The following is a 24,557-nucleotide window of genomic DNA, read 5'->3' on the forward strand; positions in this document are numbered from 1 at the left end:
TACTGTGCATATATTTTGGATATCCCAAAACGTATGAGGCAAACTCTGGCAAAAGTGAAGGGAAAAACAGACATTTCTACAATAGGAGTTGGAGACTTCAACACACCAGTCACATCATTAGCTGGACCTAGACAGAAGATCAACAAGGAAACAGAGGACTTGAACAATATGATAAAGAAGTTAGACAGAACAGACATACAGAACAATGTACACACACTCAGGGGTCATACATTATTCTCAAGTGTTCTTGGATCGTTCTCCAGTATAGAACACATTTTAGGTCACAATACAGGTCTCCATAAATATAAAAAATTGAAATTATACATAGCACCTTCTCAGATCATAATGGAATAAAACTGGAAATCAGGAATAGATGCGAAAGAGGTAAATTTACAGACGTGTAGAGGGTGAACACACTCCTAAATAATCAGTGGGTGAAAGAAGAAATTGTAAGGGAAATTAGTAAATATATTGAGATGAATGAAAACACGAACACACTCATTGAAACTTAAGAGATACAGTGAAGGTAGTTCCAAGATGGAAATTTACAACCCTAAATGCCTATATGAGAAAAAAAGAAAGAGCTAAAATCAAAGAGTAACTGCACAACTGGAGAAACTAGAAAAAAAGCAACAACCATTCCCAAAGCAAGCGGAAGGAAAGAAATAATAAAGACTAGAGCAGCAATAAATGAAATTGAGAACAAAAGACAATAGAGAACAACAAAACCAAAAGCTGGTTCTTTGAGATCAATAAAATTGACAAACCCTTAGCTACATTAAAAAGGAAAAAAGGAAGAAGATGCAAATAAATACAATCAGAAATGAAAGAGGAAATTTACAACTGACCCCACAGAAGGAAAAAGATCATAAGAGGATATTATGAGAAACTCTTTAGACAACAGAGATGAAATGGACACATTCTTAGAAATGCACATGCAACCTACACTGATGCTACAAGAAATACAAGAACTTAACAAACCAATCACATTTAAGGAGATTGAATCTGTCATCAAAAATCTTCCAGCAAAGAAATGTCCAGGACCAGATGACTTCACAGGTGAATTCTACCAAGTACTTCAAATAGCATTAACAATAATCCCATTTAAACTCTTCTGAAAAATTGAAGAGGAGGGAAAATTACCTAACACATTTTACAAAGCCAACATCACCCTAATAAGGAAGCCAGATAAACATACTACAAGAACAGAAAATTACAGACCAATCTCTAAGGAACATAGATGCAAAGATTCACAACAAAATACATGCAAAGAAAATCCAGCAGCATATCAAAAGATTTACATGTCACAACCAAGTAGGATTTATTCCTGGTATGAAAGCTGGTTCAACATAAGAAAATCAATCAGTATAATACACCACATTAACAAATTGGAGGGGAAAAAGCACACAATCATGTTAACTGATGCAGAAAAGGCATTTGACAAAATCCAACATCCTTTTTTGATAAAAACACTTCAAAGGATAGGAAGAGAAGAAAAATTCCTCATTATAATAAAAAGCACACACAAAAAACCCAGACCCAACATCATACTCAATGGGAAAAGGTTGAAAGCCTTCCCTCTAAGATTCGGAACTAGACAAGGATGCCCACTGTCACCATTGTTATTCAGTTTGGTACTAGAAGTTCTAGCTAGGACAATTAGATGAGAAAAAAAATCCAAATACGAATGGAGGATGACATGAATCCTGTATTTAGAAAATTCTGAAGTACCCACGACAAACCTACTTGAGCTAAGAAATGCGTTTAGCAAAGTGGTGGGATACAACATCAGCATGCAAAAATCAGTAATGTACTTGCCCTTGAGTACTGAACCATCTGAGGAGGAAATCAGGGAAAATTCCATTTACAATAGCAACAAAAAGACTCAAATACCTATGAATGAACCATTTTGTCTTGTTCTCTAATTGTCTTGATACAGAAAATAGAAAAATTGGATTCCTGTAAGTTAAAGGACCGTCATACAGTACGTCTTTTGAATTCTCACTGGCCTACGTCATTGACTGTACATGGTAGATTTCTATTAAGTATTAACTGAATTGTGTGATTTTGAGATGGTGATACTGTGTTGACCAGGCAAACTGTGTTTGTGTGCTTTCGCCTTTTCCCAAAATGCTTCTCACCTAGACTTGTCTGAGGTCTACTCTCAGACCTTCTCTGTCTTATTCAAATTCCATGGTTTGGAACATATCCATGATGTGGGAAGCACCAGAAGAATCAGGTTATGCACCTGCAGATAGTGTTGTGTTGCAGTGTGAAAACTGGGTCATTTGTGTTCTTCCTTGTGTCCTAATCATCATGCATCAGTTACAGCTTTTATCTCACAATATTACCTGGGGAAATAGATTTCCCCATTGGTGTGAAGAGAGTTCTTGAGAGAGAGAGTGTGTAAAGTTTACTCCGTTCACACAAGATCACTGGATCAGACGCCTGGAAAGAGTGAAGGTGTCTTCACAGCCATCTTAGTGCTAGTTCAGTGCTGGCACGACCACACCACTGTTCTTTTAAAACCTTTTCCCCCTTCACCGTTCATTTGCCTTCTTTTAAAGAAGGTTAAACTATATTGTAACTGCTCAGAAAAGACAATAATATGGTTTGGCAAGGATTCTAATTTAGACAAGAACAATCAAGCATCTCAAAGCAGCTATTTAAAAACTGACCAAGCATATCGATGCAGCAGCCTCTTGTACTAGACATAGTTCCTTCTTCCCAGAGTGGCTCTCCACAGGAAGAGTGTGTACATGGTTCACGGCAAGCAAGCTGCTTTCCATAGGTTGTCACTTATTTACCACAGACTTCAATGTAATTATTCTTTGCCTTTTTCAGTGAAGGGAGGGAGGGATTTAAATAATTTGCACAAGATTACAGAGGCAACGCTGGAGTTTAAAGTCAGATTTCCCTAACTCTGAAGCCTGCTCTTTGCACTGAGTTTTTGTTGGCAAAACTGAAAATGCCCAGGACTTGGGCAAGGGTTTGAAGAAGAATTCCCTCAATGAATGGCATATTGGATTAGATAATTTCAAGATTATAAAACTAAAAACACAGTTTTCCTAATTAAGTTCTGGAAAATTGGATGATAATCTTAAAGCTTTTTTTGAAACTTTGGATGGAATTAGAACTACTGGTGTGGGTTATTTGACGAGATAGGTACTTAGAAAACCTGGCATCTCTGCTATCATATAAGTGAATACTGGTGCTGGTGTTTGAAAAGATGAAGTGACAGGAAGTGGAAGTGGCCCGAGTGATTGGTTCCTCCCTGCCTTCTGAAGGAAGACCAGCACAGCAAATGCAAAATGAGGGGGAGACATGTTTTAAGTTTTAAAAACGGAGGCAAAATATACAGTAAGATGCGCAGATCATAGCAGGATGAATTTTGACTACTGTGTAAACCCATGTAACTCACACACCAGCCAATACAACCTATCTGTCACTCCAGAAAGTTCCACTGGGCTTCTTCCAATCACATCTCCCCAGGCGCCCCACTGCGCTTTGATTTCCAGCACAGCAAAATAGTTTTGTCTGTTTAATGTTATATTTTGTGGAAAAGAAAACAAATTTTATCACACATTAGTGTACCCCAAAACAAGTGCGGGCAGCTGTTAAACAAGATGGACCTCTATCCTCTTGTATTCTTTTAAAAAGACAACTTAACACTTGCAGACTAGAGTTCTAAAAATGTCTAGTTATTTTTAATTTAAATTAAATATCCCGGTTCCAGGGGAGGAGAAATGAGGATGAACTTTACCTGTTTTCCTTTGATACTCTTAAATGACATTTGGGAAACCAAGTTTTTTTGGGAAAGCCTAGAGATTATGCCATTTCAAAGACTTATTTTTGTGATCGCCCTCTAAGAATGACATGGAGACAAGTGCTTGCATACGAGGCCTCGGGAAAGCCCGGCACCAGCCTGGCAGGGGGGTGTGTTGGGGTGGGGGCAGCACGCGCTTGCCAGGGCTGCGCGCCCTCCCAGCTGGGCCCTGGACGGCCGCTCCGGCTCCCCGCCGGGCTTCCTGTCCAGCGCCGGGCGCGCTGCGGGCGGGAGCAGAGGATGCGCTCCCGGGGTGGGGGGCAGGCGGCGGACCTCGCCCCGGGCGCCCCCGCCCTCCGTGCCGCCCTCCCCGCGCCGTCGGGGGCGGGCCGGGCCAGCTGGGGGGCGGGGCGCGAGGCGGGGCGCGGGGCGCCGTCGGGCGCCGCGGGATGCTCGGCCCGCCCGCCCCCCAGACTCGCCCTCCGCGCGGCGCCGGCGCCCGGCACACCGAGGTAAGGAGAAGCCCGCGGCGGGCGCGGGCGGGGCCCCGCAGCCCGAGGCACCGAGCCGGGAGCGCGCCCCGGCGGCGCCCCGGGCGCCCTGGACGAGTCGCGGGGCTCTCCTCCGCCGAGGGCCGACCTGCTCGGCGCCGCCTCCCGCGCGCGGGGCTGGGGGGACCCGGCCGTCCCGAGCGGGGCGCGGGCAGGATCCTGGGACCCTGGACAAGTCGCGTCTGGGGTTGCTCTGCGTTTCGGGGGTTTGCTTCTTTCTAAGACTAACCTCCTTTTTGGGGGGTGTGTGCGAGCAGCGTGTAGGCATTTGGGAACGGCCCCTGTTTGCGTTGCTCTCGCTGACGACGCGGGCGGGCCCGCTCCAAGCCTGAACTTGACTGCCGCCTGCCCGGGTGCCGGGCGCGGGCGCCGCGCTCTCCCGGCCTCGCCTGCGCGCGAGGGGCCGCCTCCAAATGCCGGCGTGTGCGCCCACGAGCAGCGGTGCGTGGGTTAGGATTTCCCGTTTATTCCTGACTAGCTGTTGATCCCACGGACATGACCGCAAACATTTTTCTTTTTCTGCTTCTCCGGGGGTTGTAGAAGCATCTATTTTAGCTGGTTTCCGTCAAATTAGGGTTATGAGCTTGGCGGGATGCCCTTGGCCTTGGAGAATTTTCCCAACTCCCCGCCCCCCAACTGATGCGTTTAGAATTTTTCTATAAATGTTTTTATGTATATGACTGTTATATATGAGTATTTTAAAATGTGCACAAAGTATACCTAAGCTTTTTTCTTAAAATGATTCTCAAGCCAAGCATAAACGGCCCGTTGTGGTATTGGGCACAACGTTTGGGAAGCAAATAAGTAAGCAAGGTTTAAAAAAAAATCGAAGAGGTATGACCTCTTCTTAAAAAAAACAAACTAATGTTATTTACCCAGCATTCTATCCCGTTCTGGGGGGTGCTCTAACTTCTTAAAATTCAGGGTTAAACTAGTAAAACGTCCGCATTTAACTTTGAAAACCAGAAAACGTTAAAAAAATCCATATTATAATTTATAGGTGGCATCCTGGTTTATTTTATAATTACATTTCCATTTAGCATATAGAATATCCTAAATATAGATCATCACACAATTCTGCATTCATTTTCATGAGAAAGAAAAATGTGTGATGATCACACAATCAGTTGTGATTAGGGACTTCTTTGAAAAATGGCTATCGTGAGGGAGCAAGTAAGTGGGGAGAAGCAAGCCCACCCTTTGGGATCTAGGGGGCCTCTTGTGTCTCCCTATTTTGGTGGCCGAGTATCAGTGGCTGTAAAGAAGCATTTTAACAGCCCTAAAGCCCCACCCGTGCCCGAGAGGTAAGAGCCCCTTGTGCCAAGTTCTCACCAGCCGCCTTTCAAGAGCTTTCCCTCTCTGTGGCCCCGTGAAGGGTTCCCTCAGATCCACAGCCCCTTCCAGCAAAGGGAATTTTTTGTTGTTGGGGGTGGGGTGAAAGCCTCACTAATGATCAGCATAATTACACTTCAAATCTCTGCTTCCTTTGGGGAAGTGCAGTATTTCCTTTGTTCAATCAACTCGTACTGAAAGAAAGCTGATGGGAACGCACCAGTTTCCTTTTCATTGAATTTTGGATTATTTTAGACAGCACTCCTTTCCTCCTTTCTGTTGTCTGAAAGGATGTGGCATACATTTATTTGGAAAACACACTACTTGTGTATTAAACTATATAATTTCTGGACAGTGGGGGACAGTCGGGGAATGTAAACATTAAGTAAACTGTTTGGTAGCCCCAAGTCTACACGACTTGAGTGTGAGGAAACCGCCCCTTAAATGTCCTTGCGTCTTGTCTAGTCTGCGTGTGTGTAATACAGAGCAGGAGCCTCTGCTCACAGTAACTGAACCGCCCGCCCCAGCCTCTCCTGCCCGCCAAGGGGCCCGGGAAGACTGCTGCCTGGAGCCCATCTCCTCAGCCGTCAGCAGCAGCAGGTACTGGGGGACGGTCGTGACTGATGTGTTTTCTCTTCAGCTGGCCCTGAAGAGAAGGGGCAGCAGGGCCCCTGGTTCACCCCGCGGTGCAGTGCTCAGCTGGCCTTTCCTTTAAATGGCTGGGTGCGTTGGAGGCGGCGCCTAAACACGCGCGATGGCGCAGTCCGGGCAGCACATCGGTTTTGCAAGAGAACGTTTGGAAAGCTCAGTTGTAGAAGCAGGGCAGGGAGGGCTGGTCTACACAGCACAGAACCACCCGGAAGTTTGGCCGAATTTTGTAAATTCATCAGATAAACAGTGTGAAAATATATTATCCAGACGTGACACAAATAACAAACTCTACACTTAAGGATGTGCATGAAAGGTAAGAGACGTGGTGTTGTGCACAGGTCGTCTTTGGGTGCTGAGTACACCGGGTGACCTTACCACGTGAGCTGTAATGCAGTGCGGGGTCGTCCTTGGCTGCAGGTTATTTCCCCGGGGAGAGTTTGTTTCCTCCCCATTTTCCTGTCGGTATACCCTAGGAAGCTGACCTCCTTCGAACGGTTTTGTCCTGTCATGATTCCTAGTCTGTGACTCCCATGGGACAGAGCCGTCGTTACCTGAGGTTCCTAATTTCAGGTGTTCTTGAAAAACATTCATGATTTGGATGTGAGAAAGGACATGAGGAGACCAAAGACCTGGGATTTCGCTGATCAGAATGAAACAGATGTTGAAAGACTTTTCAAGCTTCCCTTGGTGGTCCTCTGTGACTACGGTGAGTGTGGCGCACCTAATGCAGGTACGGAAGGAACGTAAGCGTGAGCCTTCTACATGTACCCATGCTGACGACCCTTCACGAAGGCGGCAGGGGCGGGTCTGTGGGCAGTGCCGTTTCACCTGCGGCCTGGGAGCAGGTGCAGCTCAGTGTGGAGCGCCCGCCTGTGCATGAGGTTCCAGCTTCAATCCCCGGTGCCTGCTTAAGAACAACATCAAAATAGAGCCGTGCTCCCGGCGACCGCGGGCGCTCTTAAGGAGCTTCGGGGGTTCAGCATGAGTGATTCAGGTGTCATTTTAAATGTTGTAGCTCTTTTTAAAAAGTAAGATAAAATGCCTCACTCCCACTGCAGTGCTTTAAATCCAGAGCTGTTTCTTACATCAGCCGTGGGCTGGCCAATGACTACAGTGCCAAATTCTGTCTCTTTGACTGTGTCTTTGGATAGGGTTCAAAGCAGAAACGAGCATTCCTGTGTGTGTTGTGTTCTTTCCACTTTTCACTTCAGCCATTCTGGTGGGTATCTTTTTAAAAAGAAAGGATTTATCCCAGCGGACTGATACTTGCGAGGCTAAAACTTCCAAGAACAAAACTAGTTATTTTAGAGCCGGTCAGTCTCTGAGAGCCCACTCCAGCCCTCGGCTGGCCTGTTAGAATGAAGTGCCAACATTGCTTACCCGTCTACAAATTGCCGCCCTGTACGAACCAAGGGGCACTGGTTCCTTTGCATGTAAAAATTCCCAAGTATTTGTCTTAAGTATCAGACAGTAAAAGCTTTGAAGTAAATGTCGCACCTCACCTTTTAAGTGATCTAGAGAAGTGTGCATTGTGTTGCTTGAAGCAAGCTTTCTCTCACTTCCCTGTATGTCCATTTTCCTCAAAGTCCTAAGGACTGGAACCTGATTCAAATGAGAAATGTGAGGGGTGGGATTTTAGTCTTGAGAAGTATCAGTTGTTATTCTGATTCTTTTGAACCCCGAGTGTTTACAATGAATTATTTTAAACATGAGCGCTAGAGGTGAAGATGGAGGAACCCTTCCCTTTATGTGGGGACAGTGCAGGGTCCAGCTCCCGGGTCTGCCCTCACCACCGTTTTATGCCCACCTGGGCTCATCTCCGCCTTCTCTCGTGTCTGAAACGCTGTCTTCAGTGTTATCCGATGGCACTGTTCCACTCCTCGTTTCTCAACACCAGATCTGACCATCTCGTTTCAGTTCTCGGAGACGCCGAGTACCTCCTCCTGGGAGAACCAGGCCATGTCGCGCTCAGCAACAGCTCGGTGTCCGTGGCCTTCCAGTACGTCGACGGGGCAAACGGGACACTGCGGAATGTCTCCGCCCTGCTGGTGGAGGCCAGCACCAACCGGACTGTCGCCACCAAGCACCTCCTGAGCAGCCAGGCGCAGGGGATGCCCGAGTTTGAGTGCTTCCACTTCAAGGAGGCTGGGGACTACTGGTTCACCATGTCCCCAGGCGCCACGGCCAGCCACCCCCCCCCCCGTGCCCCGGGGGGAGAAAAGCGCCTTTCTCCAGGTGGAGTGGCCCGTCTTTCACATGGACCTGAACCGGACATCCCAGGCCGCGGGAGGCGCCTTGCGGGTGGGGCTTTTTACGCCACAGCTGCTGTGCCCGTTCCCCGGGGACAGGCCTGGCATCGAGGTGGACGTCACCCTCCGCAGCAGCCTTCCTGGGGCGAGCGCTCGGCAGGGCCGGCCGCTGGAGACGAGGCGCAGCCAGAGGACAGCGCTCGCTCAGAGCCAGTGGGTGGAGGTCGCTGCGCCCCGGTGGGTCCGGCAGCCTCGGTCACCGCGGTGCTGCAGCTCCTGGGCGCGGCTCGGTCATTACCGCCGCGGGTGTTGGTGAGCTTGCCAGCAAGTAACATCTAGCCAAAATGGCCGCTGAGCATGCTAATGGCTATGGCAAACGGCACCGCCCTCCTTCCTCACCACCTTCCCGCCAGAAAAACCCACGGGCGCCAGCTTCAAACCTGCCTCCTCCAATCAACAGCCGCTTCAAATTACCCCAGTCCCCGTAGCCTCTCTGTAATTGCCACGTCACCCTAAGCCCTTACCCCTCCTATATAAGCTGTATCACTTCCCCAGTAAACCAGACCTGCGCCACGAGCCTGCGTCTCCGGAGTGGTTACTGTGTGTTCAACCCGGCTGTGTGATTCCGGGGCTCCGTCGTCACTTACCTCGCGGACAGGCAGCCCGCCCCAACCGGGCGGGGATCGACAACAACTGGCGCCCAACCTTTTTGCCCCCCCTCCCCATTCGCCAGCCCTCAGCGGGATCCACATCGATCCTCTTCCTATCGGTAAGTGAAGCTCAGTATGGGCAATCTAGCCTCATGTGATTAAGCACCACAAGCATGGGCGTTATATGCCCTATTAGCTAGCTGCCACGTTAAAATCACTGAAAAAGAGCGCTGTCAGTATTGGGACCTTGTTGTCCATTTTAACCCGTGGCTTTCCACTGCTGCAATATGGTATCCTGCCACTTGGGCTAAATTGCTCAGGTGAGTCAAATCTGCTAAGGCCCACGAAAGCAAAACCTTCCCTCTTAGTCTCATACCCACTCTTTTAGCTATTCACGGCTGCCTTACAGGCACCCTGCCAGACACTGTCTAAAACTGCCGGAGTCTAACTCTCTCACTGCCACGCCTACTACACCTCCCTTTTCAGCTCTGCTTACTAACTCTTTCACTGCTGCGCCTTCTACACCTCCTCTTTCAGCTTCACTTACTGCAATTGTCCTTAATCACCACCCATTCACTCCTCCTCACTTCTTTCCAGTAAATTACCACAATGAGATTCTCCTTCCTTTTAGGATCCTTGGGATCATAAAACCATGACTCACCTTCATAAAGCCGTTCAAGAATATAGTCTTAATAGCCCCTGTGCTCACTTGTTATTAAACAGCATTTCTCATGCTCACAATACACCTATTGATTGGAAAAACCTAGCCCTTGCTATTTTAACCCCCGGAGATTATATTACCTGGAAAGCTCTCTATTATAATGAAGCCAAACATGTAGGTACACAACATTACTAACGGAATAACAGTCATTCCCCCAAGCACTTTGAAACGTGAGGAGCAATAGACCCTTCCAAAGGTTCAGGCTAGCTGTCCCACCCCATACTTTGAACAATGTTTAACCGTAACTAAACTAATAACAATGTTTCCAAGTACCAGCTTGCATGTTACAGGCAGCATGGATTCCAGAAGAAATTTTAAAAAGTACAGTCTAAGATGTGATATAAAGGAGAACTTAAAAACAGCTATATGAAGAAAATAAGAATTATGGGTTAATTGTAAACTGTATGTTTCTGTTAATGTGTTGTAATTGTTTTGTGTCTGTCTGTTCATTCAATGTCAGTGTATATTTTAATACATCCAGATGGTAATATAAATTAATAAAAATTCTAAAAAGAGCTCTATTCAAATGGCCAAAAATTAAATAAGCACTTATATTAAAACTTAAGTTTAAATGTTAATAAGTGTTAATAAAATCTCCACAATGATAAAACTTGTAAGTCTTGATTAACAAAATTACTATAAGCCTTTTTATAAAAAGTTGTTCTTCCCTAGATTGAAATGAATAGTTGATTTTTCTTTACAGGATAAAATGAAGGATGTAAAACTTAAATGAATATTAAAGAAGGTTCAAAGTTTGTGAAAATGCTGACTGAAATTTAATAAGTTTCTTCTAAAAAGTGTGTTTTGTCCTAAAATAGGATGGCTAATTTTCATAAATTCATGGGACCTAAATGCATATAGCAAGTTTTAGAAGGTATTGTGGTAACTTTAAGTAAGGAAATGTGTTCTGTGAAGGTAAAATTTGTCTTAAAATAATATAATTATAGTCTACATGGTTATAAATAATTATAAGAAATTTAGCAAAGCATTGTTTAAATTAAAGTGTTTAAATGGCTAATTCCAAAAAGTCATTATTAAACAAACCTGAGTTAATAATAATAATATTAGTAATAATAAAATGTAATTTTACAACAGGAAAACTTGGCAGCAGCCAGCCTCCCCTGACAACTTGTTTCTAGGAGACTGTTTCAATATTGCATGCTACTAAGTATTTGAAATAAAGAAAAGTTTATTATTTTAACAAGCTTGTTTAGTGTTGATGGTATTATGTTGTAAGAAGTTTGCTTGATAACTTTGTATATGGGCTATATGGAATGTGTTTTTATTATTAAGGAAACAGGAGATGATTTTGTCCTAAGATAAAATGATTGATTATTGGGAAAGAGTAGAGTGTGGAATAAAACCTAGGTGAATACTAAAGTGTAGAAGTTCGTAGAAAAGAAATTTTTATGATTAAAGTTAAATAAAATTTGATGGGTCTATCTATAAAATTTTAAAAGATTTAGTATCAAGTAATATACTAAAGCAAATTCAAAATTTTCTTCTTTCTCAAAGTTTCTCAAGTCATTAATCTGTTTTGGTAAAAAATTTTTATCCTCAATAATCAGTATACAAAGAAAGTCTGTTTTATCAAAATAGCTTCTTGTGCTTTAACCTCATCATTTCCTCGGTGTTCCAAGAAGGAAAAGTCTTATCTCTTTTAAAAAAACATAATGTTCAAACCTGCTTTCTCAAAATCAAATCCCAAAAAGTAGCCTTTTATTCCAAACTAATTATAAGAGATTTGTTCTTTTACCTTGAAAGAAAAATTAAAGTAATAGGTAAGTTGATTTAACATGTTATAAGTCGAATAGAAGGTGTTTAAAAGTGTTATAAAATTAACAGGTTTTTTTTTAACCCTCTATTAAAGTTGTATGAGTAAAAGGTTCCTATGAATACTTAAGAGGGTATAAATTTACCAATATTTCAGCATAATATTAAATAGAAGTACAATGTGGTTATTTATGGTTTTAATTATTATAAAAGGGCATGTGTCACAGAAACAACCTCTTATCATAGATTAAAATAACAACACTATAGTATGCAGCAGTCCCAAATACTGCTAGTTTGTTGCAAGAAGTTAATGTCCAGCTGTGTTGCTATAATTTTGTTTTAAAACTTGCTAAGACTTTCTTTAGTGTCTTCTTAGACAGGTCAAACCAGCCTGCACTCCCCTATCTGTGGAAAACCCAACAATGGACTTTTACACTGCTTTTCAGGCCTGTGTACATAGCCCAACCATCTCTCCTGGCATGGTGATAATAATCTGGCTGCGTAGAAAAAAATCTGTAGCTGAAACCCTACTGATGACGTTAACCAGTAATCCCTTTTTTTCAGAATTAAAAAAACATCAGAGACAATAGTATCTTAAAAGCCTAAACTAGGCAAACAATTGGAAGAAGCTGCAAAGTCCCTGCTGCTCTATCAAATTTTTAAATTTTGTTTAGTTGGGTAAGATAAAACTATACTTCCTGCTGTAACTAATAAAGTACAATGTTTTCTCATGTTAATAGAATTTGTAATATTATTAAAACACTAAAAATCTTTCATCCCTCATTTAGCTCAAATATTAAAACCATTGTTTGTATTAATTGAGAAAAGTCCTTCACAGAATTAGGAAAACCTCCAGCAAGCTGCTTTAAATAATAATAAAAGGAAAGTAAATTGTGGACATTAAATTAGCCTATGAATTGGATGTGGCAAGCACCAATATTGGCTTTGGGTGGAGTTTGTGGCAAAGGCAAATCTAAACAAGAACCCCTTGGGTCTTAAACACAGTTCTGGAAGAAGGCCAAAAGTACAATATAAAAAAGCAATTGTGTGCAGCATAGGAGGTCCTGTGAAAAGTGAAAGATTTAACCCAATAGTGTCTGTTCACTCTGAAAACTGCTATCCCTATCCAGGGGTGGATTGCAAATACTAAAAGCAAGACAGTAATAATGGACTGCTGTAAATCACCCTCATATCTATGTAAAAACATCTGAGATACCTGCTAGTAGTAACAGGTGACTGTCATGTCCCTGTCCACCCCACTAACATCCCTTTTAGGACTGTTGGCACAGATGCCTTTGTGAAGATCCAGGGCCCTATCACTGAAACCTGAGAAAAGGCAAAGTGGCTCCACTGAAAAGGCAAACATCATGAGTACCAAACCTTGTGGTGCCTAGTCCAGCAGTTCTGGCTGCCTGTTACTTGCCAACAGCTCAGAGACATCCCCCATAACTACCTTCATGCTTACTCCAATGACTGTGACATCATATCCCTTCTGCTTTTGAGAGGAATGAGCCCCCAAATGCACAATTCAAATCCTCTGGGGAGCAATACAACAAAAATCCACCTGAACTGTATTCCTTACTTTACTAAAACAAAAAGGGGGAAAAGTGGAAATATGGCCAGAGGATAAAATACTTCACTGAGACCTGTGGCAATTGATGCCATGCATCACATTAACTTTACAAATCCTGGAACTGTGAACTTGCAGCTTGTGTCTCCCTGTGGACTTTGGACCCCTGTGCCCTCTCCCTATGCTATTGTGGCAGGAACTGTTAACATTACAAAGGAAAATGGATACTGGTCCCTTGGGCTAATGACACTCATCGTCATAACCTACAAAAGAATTTGTGGAAAAATTTTCTGGGAATAGCACATGCTATAGATGGATTGGGACTAATAGTAAGAATGGTCAATATTTGCATTTAGATCAAACTCATCATTTTCTATCGTGTGTAAGAGATCCTCATGTGTTTGTGGTTGGAAAACCAGCTATAACTAAGAATGTTCTATTTTATAAAAGTGGGGCATTGTATAACTGTTTGAGAATATTTTACAGAATTGAGATTTCATTATAATGGCTCGAAGGCAGTGGGGAGTGTGGATCCCAGTGCGACTGAACTGAATTTGGCAATCGTCACCTGAGAGTCAACTGCTGTTCCATATGGCTCAAGAAATCCTTAAGTGCTCAAAGCGATTTGTGGGACTGTTAATAGCTGGCATATTGGAACTGATTGGTGTTATTGCAGCTGCTGCTACAGCTACCATGGCCTTGCATGAGACTGTGCAGACTCAGCAATATGTGCATGATTGGCATAAGAATGCTAGTGACTTATGGCAAAGTCAAGAACATATTGATGAAGAATTAAACAGTAGAGTTAATGATCTAGGATCAGCAGTTTTACATCTTGGAGATCAAGTATATAACTTAAAATTACTTAGAGGATTAAAATGTGATTGGAATGAGTAATTTTTGTATTACTCTGCTTGCCTATAATAATTCTATGTTTGACTGGGAAAAGATTAAAAATCATTTGATAGGTCATAAGCATAATATGTCATTCAAAATAGAAAAATTACAGAAAAAGATATTGAAAATGTCTCATAATCAGATATATGTAGCTGATGATAAGGATATCTTTAATTATTTGATTTCTCATTTCAATAAATTTAATCTAGTAAATTGGTGGAAGTCTCAACATTTTTTATTAGCATTAGGAATAGGACTTTGTGTGTTAATCTTGTTGCTCATTGTTGTTGCCTGCCTGGGACGAGGTGTTTCCCAAAGACTGCACCATGTGAATGGTATGGGACAAGCCAATAATTTGGTATTTGCACGAACCTGGCAATGAGTTCCCTATGGTCACTGCACTTGGCTGGTAGTCAATGATGGGTAAGACTCTCAGACAAGGGCAATCGAAGACAGGCACAGTCACCCTGACTAAAACAAAAAGGGGGACATGTGGGAAACAAAGGCATGTTGTTTCCATGGAAGCAAGTTACTTCCTTGACCACTGAGTCATGCTGTCTCCATAGCTATATGTGCAGGTCATAAATCTAGCAAGGTGATGTGAATGCTCAGGTGAAATGAGGACTTGGTAGAATGGGACAACCTGGGCAACAAGATTTATGGGTATGTTTTCTCAACAGTATAATGGAACATTGTAATTTTGAACTTTGAATTATAATCATAGCATTTGATCCATTGTGTTACACAGGTTGAGGTAATGGGAATAGTTAGCTAGAATAGTTGCTGGTTCTCACAATTGCTTGGGTATATAAAGAAGCCCCTGAGATTAATAGACTTGTCTGATGAGCTTGAGGCTTCAATGCTCTCAGATCCCCTGATCCCAATCTCTCTTTGTATTTCATTCCCAAAACCCTTCGGGTCCATGACTCCGACAGTTGTAGTCTTCTATTTCTTCTAGGGTCAATGTAGGTAGTCTGTGTTTCTAGGAATTTGTCCATCTTGTCTACATTGTCTTTGCTTTGTTTTTTGTTTTTGGCATACAGTTGTCCATAGTATTCTCTGTGATCTCTTTTTTCTGAGTGGTCAGTGGTAATGTCCCACCTTTCATCTGTGATATTGTTCATTTGCATCTTCTCTCATTTTTTCTTTGTCAGTCTAGCTAAGGGCTTGTCAATTTTGTTGATCTTCTTAAAGAATGAGGTTTTAGTTTTGTTGAATCTATTGTTTTTGTTTGTGTTTTGTTTTTTGTTCTCAATTTCATTTATTTTTGCTCTGATCTTTACTATTTCTTCCCTTTAGCTGGTTTGGAATTAGTTTTCTGTTCTTTTTCTAGTTCCACCAGATGTGCACTTAGAACTTTGATTTTAGCTCTTCTTTTTTAATGTAAGTAAGCACCAAGAGCTATAATTTTTCCTCTCAGCATTGCCTTTGTGGAATCCCATAATTTTGTGTGCTGTGTTCTCATTTTAATTCATCTCAAGATATTTGCTGATTTGTCTTGCAATTTCTTCTTAGATCCATTCATTATTTAAGAGTGTGTTGTTTATTCTCCATATATTTATGAGTTTTTCCTTTTTATGTCCATTATTGATTTCCAGCATCATTCCATTATTTTTTTAAAGATTTATTTATTTCTCTCCCCTCCCCCAACCCCAGTTGTCTGTCCTCTGTGTCTATTTGCTGCATGTTCTTCTTTGTCTGCTTCTGTTGTTAGCAGCATGGGAATCTGTGTTTCTTTTTGTTGTGTCATCTTGTGTCAGCTCTTCATGTGTGTGGTGCCACTCCTAGGCAGGCTGAACTTTCATGCTGGGTGGCTCTCCTTACAGGGTGTACTCCTTGTGCGTGGGGCTCCCCTATGTGGAGGACACCCCTGTGCGGCATGGCACTCTTGTGCACATCAGCACTGCACATGGGCCAGCTGCACATGAGTCAAGGAGGCCGGGGATTTGAACCACGGACCTCCCATGTGGTAGACGGCACTGTAAACACTGGGCCAAGTCTGCTTCCCTCATTCCATTATGATCAGAGAAAGTGTTTTTTTAATTTCAGTCTTTTTAAATTTATTGAGACTCATCTTGTGATGCAACATATGGTCTATCTTGGAGAAGGCTCCATGAGCACTTGGGAAGATTGTATATCCTGCTGTTTGGTGTGTACTCGTTAGCCAAAGGGGTGGTGATAAAAAACACCAGAAATTGGTTGTTTTTTATAAAGGGTATTTACTTGGGTTAGGAGATTACAGATACCAGGTCATACAGCATAAGTTATTTCCTTCACCAAAGTCTGTTTTCACGTGTTGGAGCAAGATGGCTGCTGATGTCTGTGGGGGTTCAGGCTTCCTGGGTTCCTCTATTCCCAGGGCTTGCTTATTCCCAGGCTTAGCATACCTCTCTTCCCAGGGCTCCAACTTAAGGTTTCAGCACTAAACTCCAACGTCAAAACTCCAACATCAAAAACCCCTAACTCTGTCCTTTGTTGTGCTCTTTATCTGTGAGTCTCCCACCCACCAAGGGGTGAGGACTCAGTGCCCTACTGGCAGAAGAGGTTTACCTGATTACTTACTTACTAAATTTACTTAATTACTAAATCCAATATAATCTGATATGCCCAGAGGAAAAGATCAATTTACAAACATGATCCAATATATATTTTTTTAATTCATCAGTAATATCAAACTGCTACAGAGTGCAATGTTCTATACATGTCTGTTAGGTCTAGTTCATTTATCATATTATTCAACCTTTCTGTTTTTTTACTTATATCTGTCCAGATGTTTTTTCCAATACTGAGAAAAGGTGTATTGAAGTCTCTAACTATTATTGTAGAGATATCTATTTCTCACTTCACTTTTGCCAGTGTGTGCCTCATGTACCTTGCGGCACTTAGGTTAGGGGCATAAATATTTATTATAGTTATTTTTTCTTGATGAATAGTCCCTTTTATTAGTATATAGTGACCTTATCCATCCGTTATAACAGATTTGCATTTAGAATGTATTTTGTCTGATATTAGTATCACTACTCCAGCTCTTTTTTGGTTACTATTTTTACTATCTTTTTCCTACCTTTCACTTTTAACCTGGTTTTGTCTTTACATCTGAGGTGGGTTTCTTGTAGGCAGCTTAAAAGATGGCTCATATTTTTTAGTCCATTCTATCAGTCCATGACTTTTGATTGGGAAATTCAAGCCCTTACCCTTCAATGTTATGAATGTAAAGGCATTACTTACTTCATCTGCATTGTCCTATGACTTTCTGTTGTTATATCATACTGCTGTCTTTCTTTTTACCCCTTAATTTACCATTCCTCATAATCTTCATTTCATTTCTATACTCTTCTCCAAGTCACTCCCCCTTGTTTTTTCCTTTAAGTCTTTTGTAATTCTGGTTTTGGTAATATATTCTATCAGTTTTTGTTTGTCTGTGAAGACTTTGAACTCACTGTCATTTTTGTAGGACAGTTTTGCTGGATACAGACTTCTTGGTTGGCAGTTTTTCTCTTTCAGTACTTTAAATATGTCATATCACTTTATTCTCTCCTCCATGGTTTCTGATGGGAGGTCAGTACTTAATCTTTTTTTTTTTTTTAAGATTTTTTAAAAAATGTATTTCTCCCCCCCCCACTTGTCTGCTGTCTGTGTCCATTCGCTGTGTGTTCTTCTATGACCACTTCTATCTTTATCAGTGGCACCAGGAATCTGTGTTTCTTTTGTTGCGTCATCTTGTTGTGTCAGCTCTCCATGTGTGTGGTGCCATTCCTGGGAAGGGTGCACTTTCTTTTGCACTGGGCAGCTCTTTTTATGGGGTACAATCCTTGTGCATTTGGGCTCCCTGACTCAGGGGACACCCCTGTATGGCAAGGCACTCCTTGTGCACAATAGCACTGCATGTGGGCCAGCTGCACATGGGTCAAGGAGGCCTGGGGTTTGAACCGCAGGCCTCCCATGTGGTAGGTGGATGCCCTATCCATTGGGCCAAGTCCACTTCCCAGTACTTCATCTTATTGCAGTTTCCTTGTATGTGATGCTTTGCTTTGTTCTTGCTGGTTCCTGAATCCTCTCTTTATCTCTGACATTTGTCATTTTGTAAAGTAGATGTCTCCGAGTAGGTCTCTTTGGGTTTATTCTGTTTGGGGTGCATTGTCCTTCTTGAATATTGCTATTTATATCTTTCATAGGGGTTGGGATGTTTTCAGTCATTATTTCCTCAGATATTCTTTCTACTCCTTTCCCATTCTCTTCTCCTACTGGGACACTGATAATGTGCATGTTCGTACATTTCGTGTTGTCACTCAGTTCCCAGAGACCCTGTTCCATTTTTTCCATTCTCTTCTTTTTCTGTTTTCTTGTCCATTCTAGTTCAGATATTGTCTTTGAAACCATTAATTCTGTCTTTATGCAATTCAAGTCTGCTCTTTTTTACCCCTCCATCTGGTGGTGTCATTGTCTTTTTGGTGCATTGCTTTGCTGCATCAGGGCATGCCATGCAGGGACCTGCACCTCTCCATGCACATCTGGGAAGTTTTTTTTTTCTTTTTTCACTAGGAGGTCCTGGGTGTTGAACCTGGGTCCTCCATATGGTAAAAGGGGGCTCAATTGCTTGAGCCACAGCCACTTCCCTCAAATCTGCTCTTACATGCCTCTATTGTATTTTTTTAAAAAAGATTTATTTGTTTTTTTAATTTCCCCCCCTCCCCTGGTTGTCTGTTCTTGGTGTCTATTTGCTGCGTCTTGTTTCTTTGTCCGCTTCTGTTGTCGTCAGCGGCACGGGAAGTGTGGGCGGCGCCATTCCTGGGCAGGCTGCTCTTTCTTTTCACGCTGGGCGGCTTTCCTCACGGGCGCACTCCTTGCGCGTGGGGCTCCCCCACGCGGGGGACACCCTTGCGTGGCATGGCACTCCTTGCGCGCATCAGCGCTGCACATGGCCAGCTCCACACGGGTCAAGGAGGCCCGGGGTTTGAACCGCGGACCTCCCATATGGTAGACGGATGCCCTAACCACTGGGCCAAAGTCCGTTTCCCTATTGTATTTTTAATATCAGTCTTTGTGTCTTTCATTTTCGTAAGGTCTGTTACTTTTCTTTGTAGGCTTTCAGAGTATTCTTTATGCTCACCCAGTATCTTCTTTTTTAAATTAAGGTTTATTATTCACCCCCTCCCCGTTTTTTATGCTCGCTATCTGCTCTCCGTTCATCTTCTTTTTAGGAGGTATTGGGAACTGAACCTGGGACTTCCCATGTGAGAGGGAGACACCCAATCACTTGAGCCACCTCTGCTCCCTGCTTGTTGTGTCTCTCATTGTGTTTCCTAGCTGTGTCTCTTAGTTGCATCATCTCGCGGCATCATCTTGTTGTGGCAAATCACCATGCCAGTTTGCTTCTTCTTCTTTTGGAGGCATCAGGAACCAAATCCAAGACTTCCCATGTGGTAGGCAGGTGCCCAACTGTTTGAGCCACTTCTTCTTCCCCAGTGTCTTCTTAATATCCTTTATCTCTTTAGTTATATTTCTTTCAACTCTTTGCACATATTTAGAAGAGTTGTGTGATAATCATTGATTCATTGTCTTAAATCATATATCTCTTCGGAATATTTGGTTTGTTCCTTTGGCTGGGTGATCTCTTCCTGTTTCCTAGTATGGCTTGTAATTGTTTGCTGATGTCTAAGCATGTGAATATTGTTGGTGATTTTACTCTGATGGCGAATTTCACTTGCCTATTTTTTTTTCACAGCTCTTGATAATTGGTATTCTAAGTCTTTAATACTTCCCAGCTTAAGTTATCAAAACTGGGCCAGGGGCTGATGAATGGGGCACAGATTTTCTAACAGGGGTTAGGGTACAGAGAGACCCAGTGTCAATTTTTGTCCATGAAATTTCCAGACCAGTCAGCAGATGGCGCTCCTCAATGCACCTTTTCACAGAGGTGTATCTCTGTTTTCTTGTATTTTCTGCTTTGATTCAAAGTGATTCAAAGTGGGTTCTGTTGGCCAAATTCATGAAAGAGAAGCCCCCCGCCTTCCCCTCCCTTTTCCCTTGTAACAGCTGGCAGGAAGGAATATGGCTGTTCCCCTCTCAGTCAGCTGCAGTGAGCCTTGGGTTTTACCAAACTTAATATCTTTGTGGTGGAGGAGGGGAGCCTTCCCAGCTGCTGCCAGGGTTTTGTAACTCACGTTTGTTGTTTGAGTTCTTTGTCTCTGTGTCCTTCACCCTCCTGGGATTTCTGATGATTCCCAAGGCAGGTTGCTCAGGCAACTTTTGGCTCTTTCTCCATTGTTTTTGTGAGAGATTTTAGCTGTGCCTGCCTATTCCTATGCCATCTTCCCAGAACTCCCTTGTTTATTGTTTTTGTCCCAACCAGTCAACCCCAACCCTTACCCCTGCCTGATGACATTCTTGTACTTTTTAAAAAATGTTTTTTATTTATTTTTAAAAGACACATCAATCACACAAAATGTTACATTAAAAAATATAGGAGGGAAGCAGACTTGGCTCAACAGTTAGAGCGTCTGCCTACCACATGGGAGGTCTGCGGTTCAAACCTCGGGCCTCCTTGACCCATGTGGAGCTGGCCCCTATGCCCTCTGTAAGGAGAGCCTCCCAGCATGAAAGAAAGTGCAGCCTCCCCAGGAATGGTGCTGCATGCACGGAGAGCTGACACAGCAAGATGATGCAACAAAAAGAAACACAGATTCCTGTGCTGCTGACAAGAATAGAAGCAGATACAGAAGAACACACAGTGAATGGACACAGAGAGCAGACAACTGGGAGGGGGGGAAAGGGAGAGAAATAAATTAAAAAATAAATCTTAAAAAAATATATATAGGAGGTTCCCATATGCCCCACTTCCTACCCCCTCTACTCCTCCTACATCAACAACTTCTTTCATCAGTGTGATACATTCATTGCAATTGATGATCAGATAGCCCTGTACTTTGAATAGATATTCTTTCTTCCTATTTCATAACAAGACTGGAGTTAATGGAGGGAGTGGGTTTGGACACCTCATTTCACGACTCCAGGGAGGAGCAGGCCCGCAACTGAAGGTTCCCCTGGAGTCGTCAGATTGGCAGCCTCACTTCCTGGCCTTCAACCTACAAACCTGCCTGCTCCCATACCTCTTTTGTTACTTTCTCCCTGTCTCTTCAACCAGGGCTATGGATCTCATCCCTGCCCTTTCGAATCATGTTGCTTGGGGGAGTTATTTGCTCTCTGTGTTCCATTTCCTTCACTTTCATCACTCTTTTCTTCTTCTTCCATCCCCCCCCACTTACTCTTCAATTCATTACAATCTAGCTTTCACCATTGCTAGACTGAAACTGATTCCAGTAAAATTTGCTCTCATTTCAAGGCCTTTGCATTTGCTCACTTAAAGTCTTTTTGGATAACTCTATTTTCAGTCATATCCACATCTTTCCCTATCCCAACTTGATGTTGTCCTTTCCTGTTATATTTTTCTCCATAGCGCTTATCTAATATTTTGTAATTTTACTATTTATTTGTGTCCCCCACCAGATTGTAAGCCTAGAGGGTAGGGATTTCTTTTTTCCTATTTGTTCACTAATTTATCCTCACTGCCTTGAACACTCTATGCACCTAGCAGGTGCTTAATATACACTCACCTACTTGAGTCTAAATGATTCCTTTTCAGATCATGGTCCACTTGGCCTCTCAGTGGCAAGTGGCACTTGTTTCCCGGGCTTCTGTGACAAGCTCTCTCCTGGCATCCTCTCCTGTTTGTAGTCTGCTTCTGCTTCCCTTTGGCTGCATCACTTCATCTTGCCTCTCAAGTATTGGCCATGTCGGTCTTGTCATTACATTTCCCTAGTCATGCCACATACACTTCCAGGCAAGTTTATCCAAGCTCAGATGAAAATTCTCAAATATGTATTTCAAAAATGGGTCTTCTAATCTGGATCCTCTTCTCTCTCCAAACTGCTCTATATTGAGGTGTGAAGCCACTCCACACAACCAGTCCCCCAGGTCAGGAACATAGGAGGCACTTTGAAATTCTTTTCCCATTATCTTTGCATCCAGTAAGTCTCCAGTTTCTATCACTTGCTCTATCCCTGTGGTACTGCCTGATCATTAATGGCCCAAATGGTTTCATTAGCTTTCTAATAGTCCTCTGCTTCTTTCTTGCTCTCTCCTAATCCGCCAGAGCATTCTTGCAAAAATGCCTATCTGACTGTGAAACTCTTTTTTGATTCTCCCTGTCCACAGAAATTATCAGACTTCCTAGCATGGTACACAGGCCCTTCAAGATCCAGCCTATTTTCTACCCTTACAAAGATATCCCCCATACTGTGTGCACTGCTTTCAGTTCCTTAAACAAGCCACGCACTTTCCCACCTCTTTGACTTCACATATGCTGTTCCCATGCCCCTTGCCCTTCCATGCACTGTCCATCTGGTGAGCTCCTCAGGCTCCCTGATAGGGCAGCAGAGAAGAGGAGGCTCTTCTGTGTCCCCTCCCATGATTAGTGACGTCCCTTATGGCACCGATTGCTTTGCAGTAATTGTTTTCACTTTTGTCTCTCTCAGGAGATCCTGAACCCCAGGAGGGAATGAACCACCTTCAAATCACTTCTGTGCCCTGGGAGGTTAGAGTAGTGCTGGGCACAGAGTTCTCACTCACTCAGATTTATGAACTTGACTAAGAAAAGTATTGTTCTTCACGAACATCTCATATTTAACAAGGTGACTGTATTTTAGGAGCTCCTAAAACACTTTCTGGGTGGCCCAGCGTTTGGGGATCCCTGTTCACTGCGTGGAGGAGGCTGGGGCAGGCCTGGGCTGGCCTCTGAGTGGACTTGTCCAGGGGGTGGACCCCAGGCTCCAGTTTCCTCAACTGTAAGATGACAAGAGGAGCAACCGGCGTTCTAAGATGGAATGACAAAACTGAAAGTGGAACTAAAGTTACAATTAGTTTAGTTTTACCATAAACAAATCAGTACTCTATAGTTTGTTTTTGCAGTGCAGTAAAATTCTCTGCACCCATTTTATGTCCACTAGAGTCACAGGTGATCATTTTAGAAAGTAAACGAGGGCAGATAGCCTTTTTGTTTTTTTAAGAAAATTGTGAGCTTACAAAACAATCATACAGGATTCCCATACATCACTCCACTACCAACACCTTGCATTGCGGTGGAACCTTTATTACAAATTATCAATGAATATAATCAGATATTACTGCTAACTGTAGTCCATAGCTTATATTTGGTGTATTTTTCCATAAAGCACCCTATTATGAACACCATGTGTTTGTTATAGTTCATGAGAGAACATTCTCGTATTTGTCCTGTTAACTACAGACCATCAGCCACGACAGGGTCCTCTGTATTTGCAGTCCCATGCTTTGTATAATCCATGCATCGTGTTCACTCAGAGGCTCTCGGTTTCACCACAGAGTTGTGCTGTCATCACCTCAGTCAATTTTAGAACGTTTTCATGACTCCAAAAGGGAAAATCCATAGCCCTTGTACCCCCCATTGTCGACCCTTAGCGTGGGCAGACATCCTTTCAAACCCCAGCGAGTGGCTGTGCAGAGAACCTGGCAATTCCTATAGCCTGGCTGGGCTGACTCGACACAGCTCAGGGCCACTTCATGGCAAGTTTAGAAATGGCAACATTCAAAGCAGATTTGCTGTGATCTTACTTAGAAGGAGCAAGGAAAAAACATTTTTGTAAATGGAAGGCACTAGTTTATCCAAGGGAATAGGAAGGAAGCTGATGACCTGATTTGTTAAAGCCAAGTCCCTCGGGTTACATAGGGATGGAAAGTGGAAATGCCTGCCCTGAGATGCTTCCTTGTGCTCAGAATAGACTCTCTGCAAATACCTGTTGAGTGCCTCCCGGTGTTCTGTCAGCTGTGGCTTCCTGAGGTCCTCGGAGCAGCTGGCCGCATTCCTTAGTAGTGCCTTACTGCTAGCGGCCTAGCATCTTTGTAGATGGTAGAGGAGAGAAAGGCCAAACCCGAGTAAACACTGGGGATTTAGCAAGGGCAGATGAGTGGACAGCTGCAGAACACAGCAGAGGAGACCCCATGCCAGGTGATAGGAACCTCACTCAGGGGCACCAGTTCAAAAACCAGTGTGGGCTGCTTGCCTGAGGGCTCACTTTGGCCTGCAGGTGAGCTTTGGACAGGCCAATGATTGAAACACTTTCCAGCTTGAATCCTTTTTTGATGGAACCTGTACAGTCCAGTTTTCACAGGTTCTAATACTCCCTCTTGTCTCACGCATTTCTGTAGCCTGAGTGCCTCAAACTGGTTTAGAGAGAGCAGAAACCAGAGGCATTGGGTGTCACACTGTTCCCAAATTAGACAAAATAGTCTCCAAAATTGGTTTAACCAAAAGTTCAGAACTGATGGGCATTGTTCCTGTATTTTGTTGTCTTAAGAACTTT

General features: G+C 43.2%; 1 protein-coding gene across 12 annotated transcripts in view; it reads left to right on the top strand.

Annotated features, from left to right (window-relative positions):
* LOC101419144 (thrombospondin type-1 domain-containing protein 1-like) overlaps positions 1-14,373 on the top strand; it is a 69,588-nt gene extending 55,215 nt beyond the window's left edge. For 4 of the 12 annotated variants that reach the window (XM_058276821.2, XM_058276823.2, XM_058276820.2 and 1 more), the window contains 2 exons: positions 6,871-7,030; positions 8,218-14,373. In XM_058276821.2, the coding sequence (XP_058132804.1) occupies positions 6,913-7,030; positions 8,218-8,888 (789 nt within the window). In that variant the 5' untranslated portion in view covers positions 6,871-6,912 and the 3' untranslated portion in view covers positions 8,889-14,373. Of the gene's footprint in view, positions 1-4,201; positions 4,279-4,345; positions 6,250-6,870; positions 7,031-8,217 lie in introns of those variants that run through there. The other 8 variants (XM_058276819.2, XM_058276818.2, XR_009180770.1 and 5 more) reach the window with 7 other exon arrangements.
* The last annotated feature ends 10,184 nt before the right edge of the window (positions 14,374-24,557 follow it).

This window comes from Dasypus novemcinctus, chromosome 15, assembly GCF_030445035.2.
Source record: "Dasypus novemcinctus isolate mDasNov1 chromosome 15, mDasNov1.1.hap2, whole genome shotgun sequence".
Taxonomy (NCBI): Eukaryota; Metazoa; Chordata; class Mammalia; order Cingulata; family Dasypodidae; genus Dasypus; species Dasypus novemcinctus.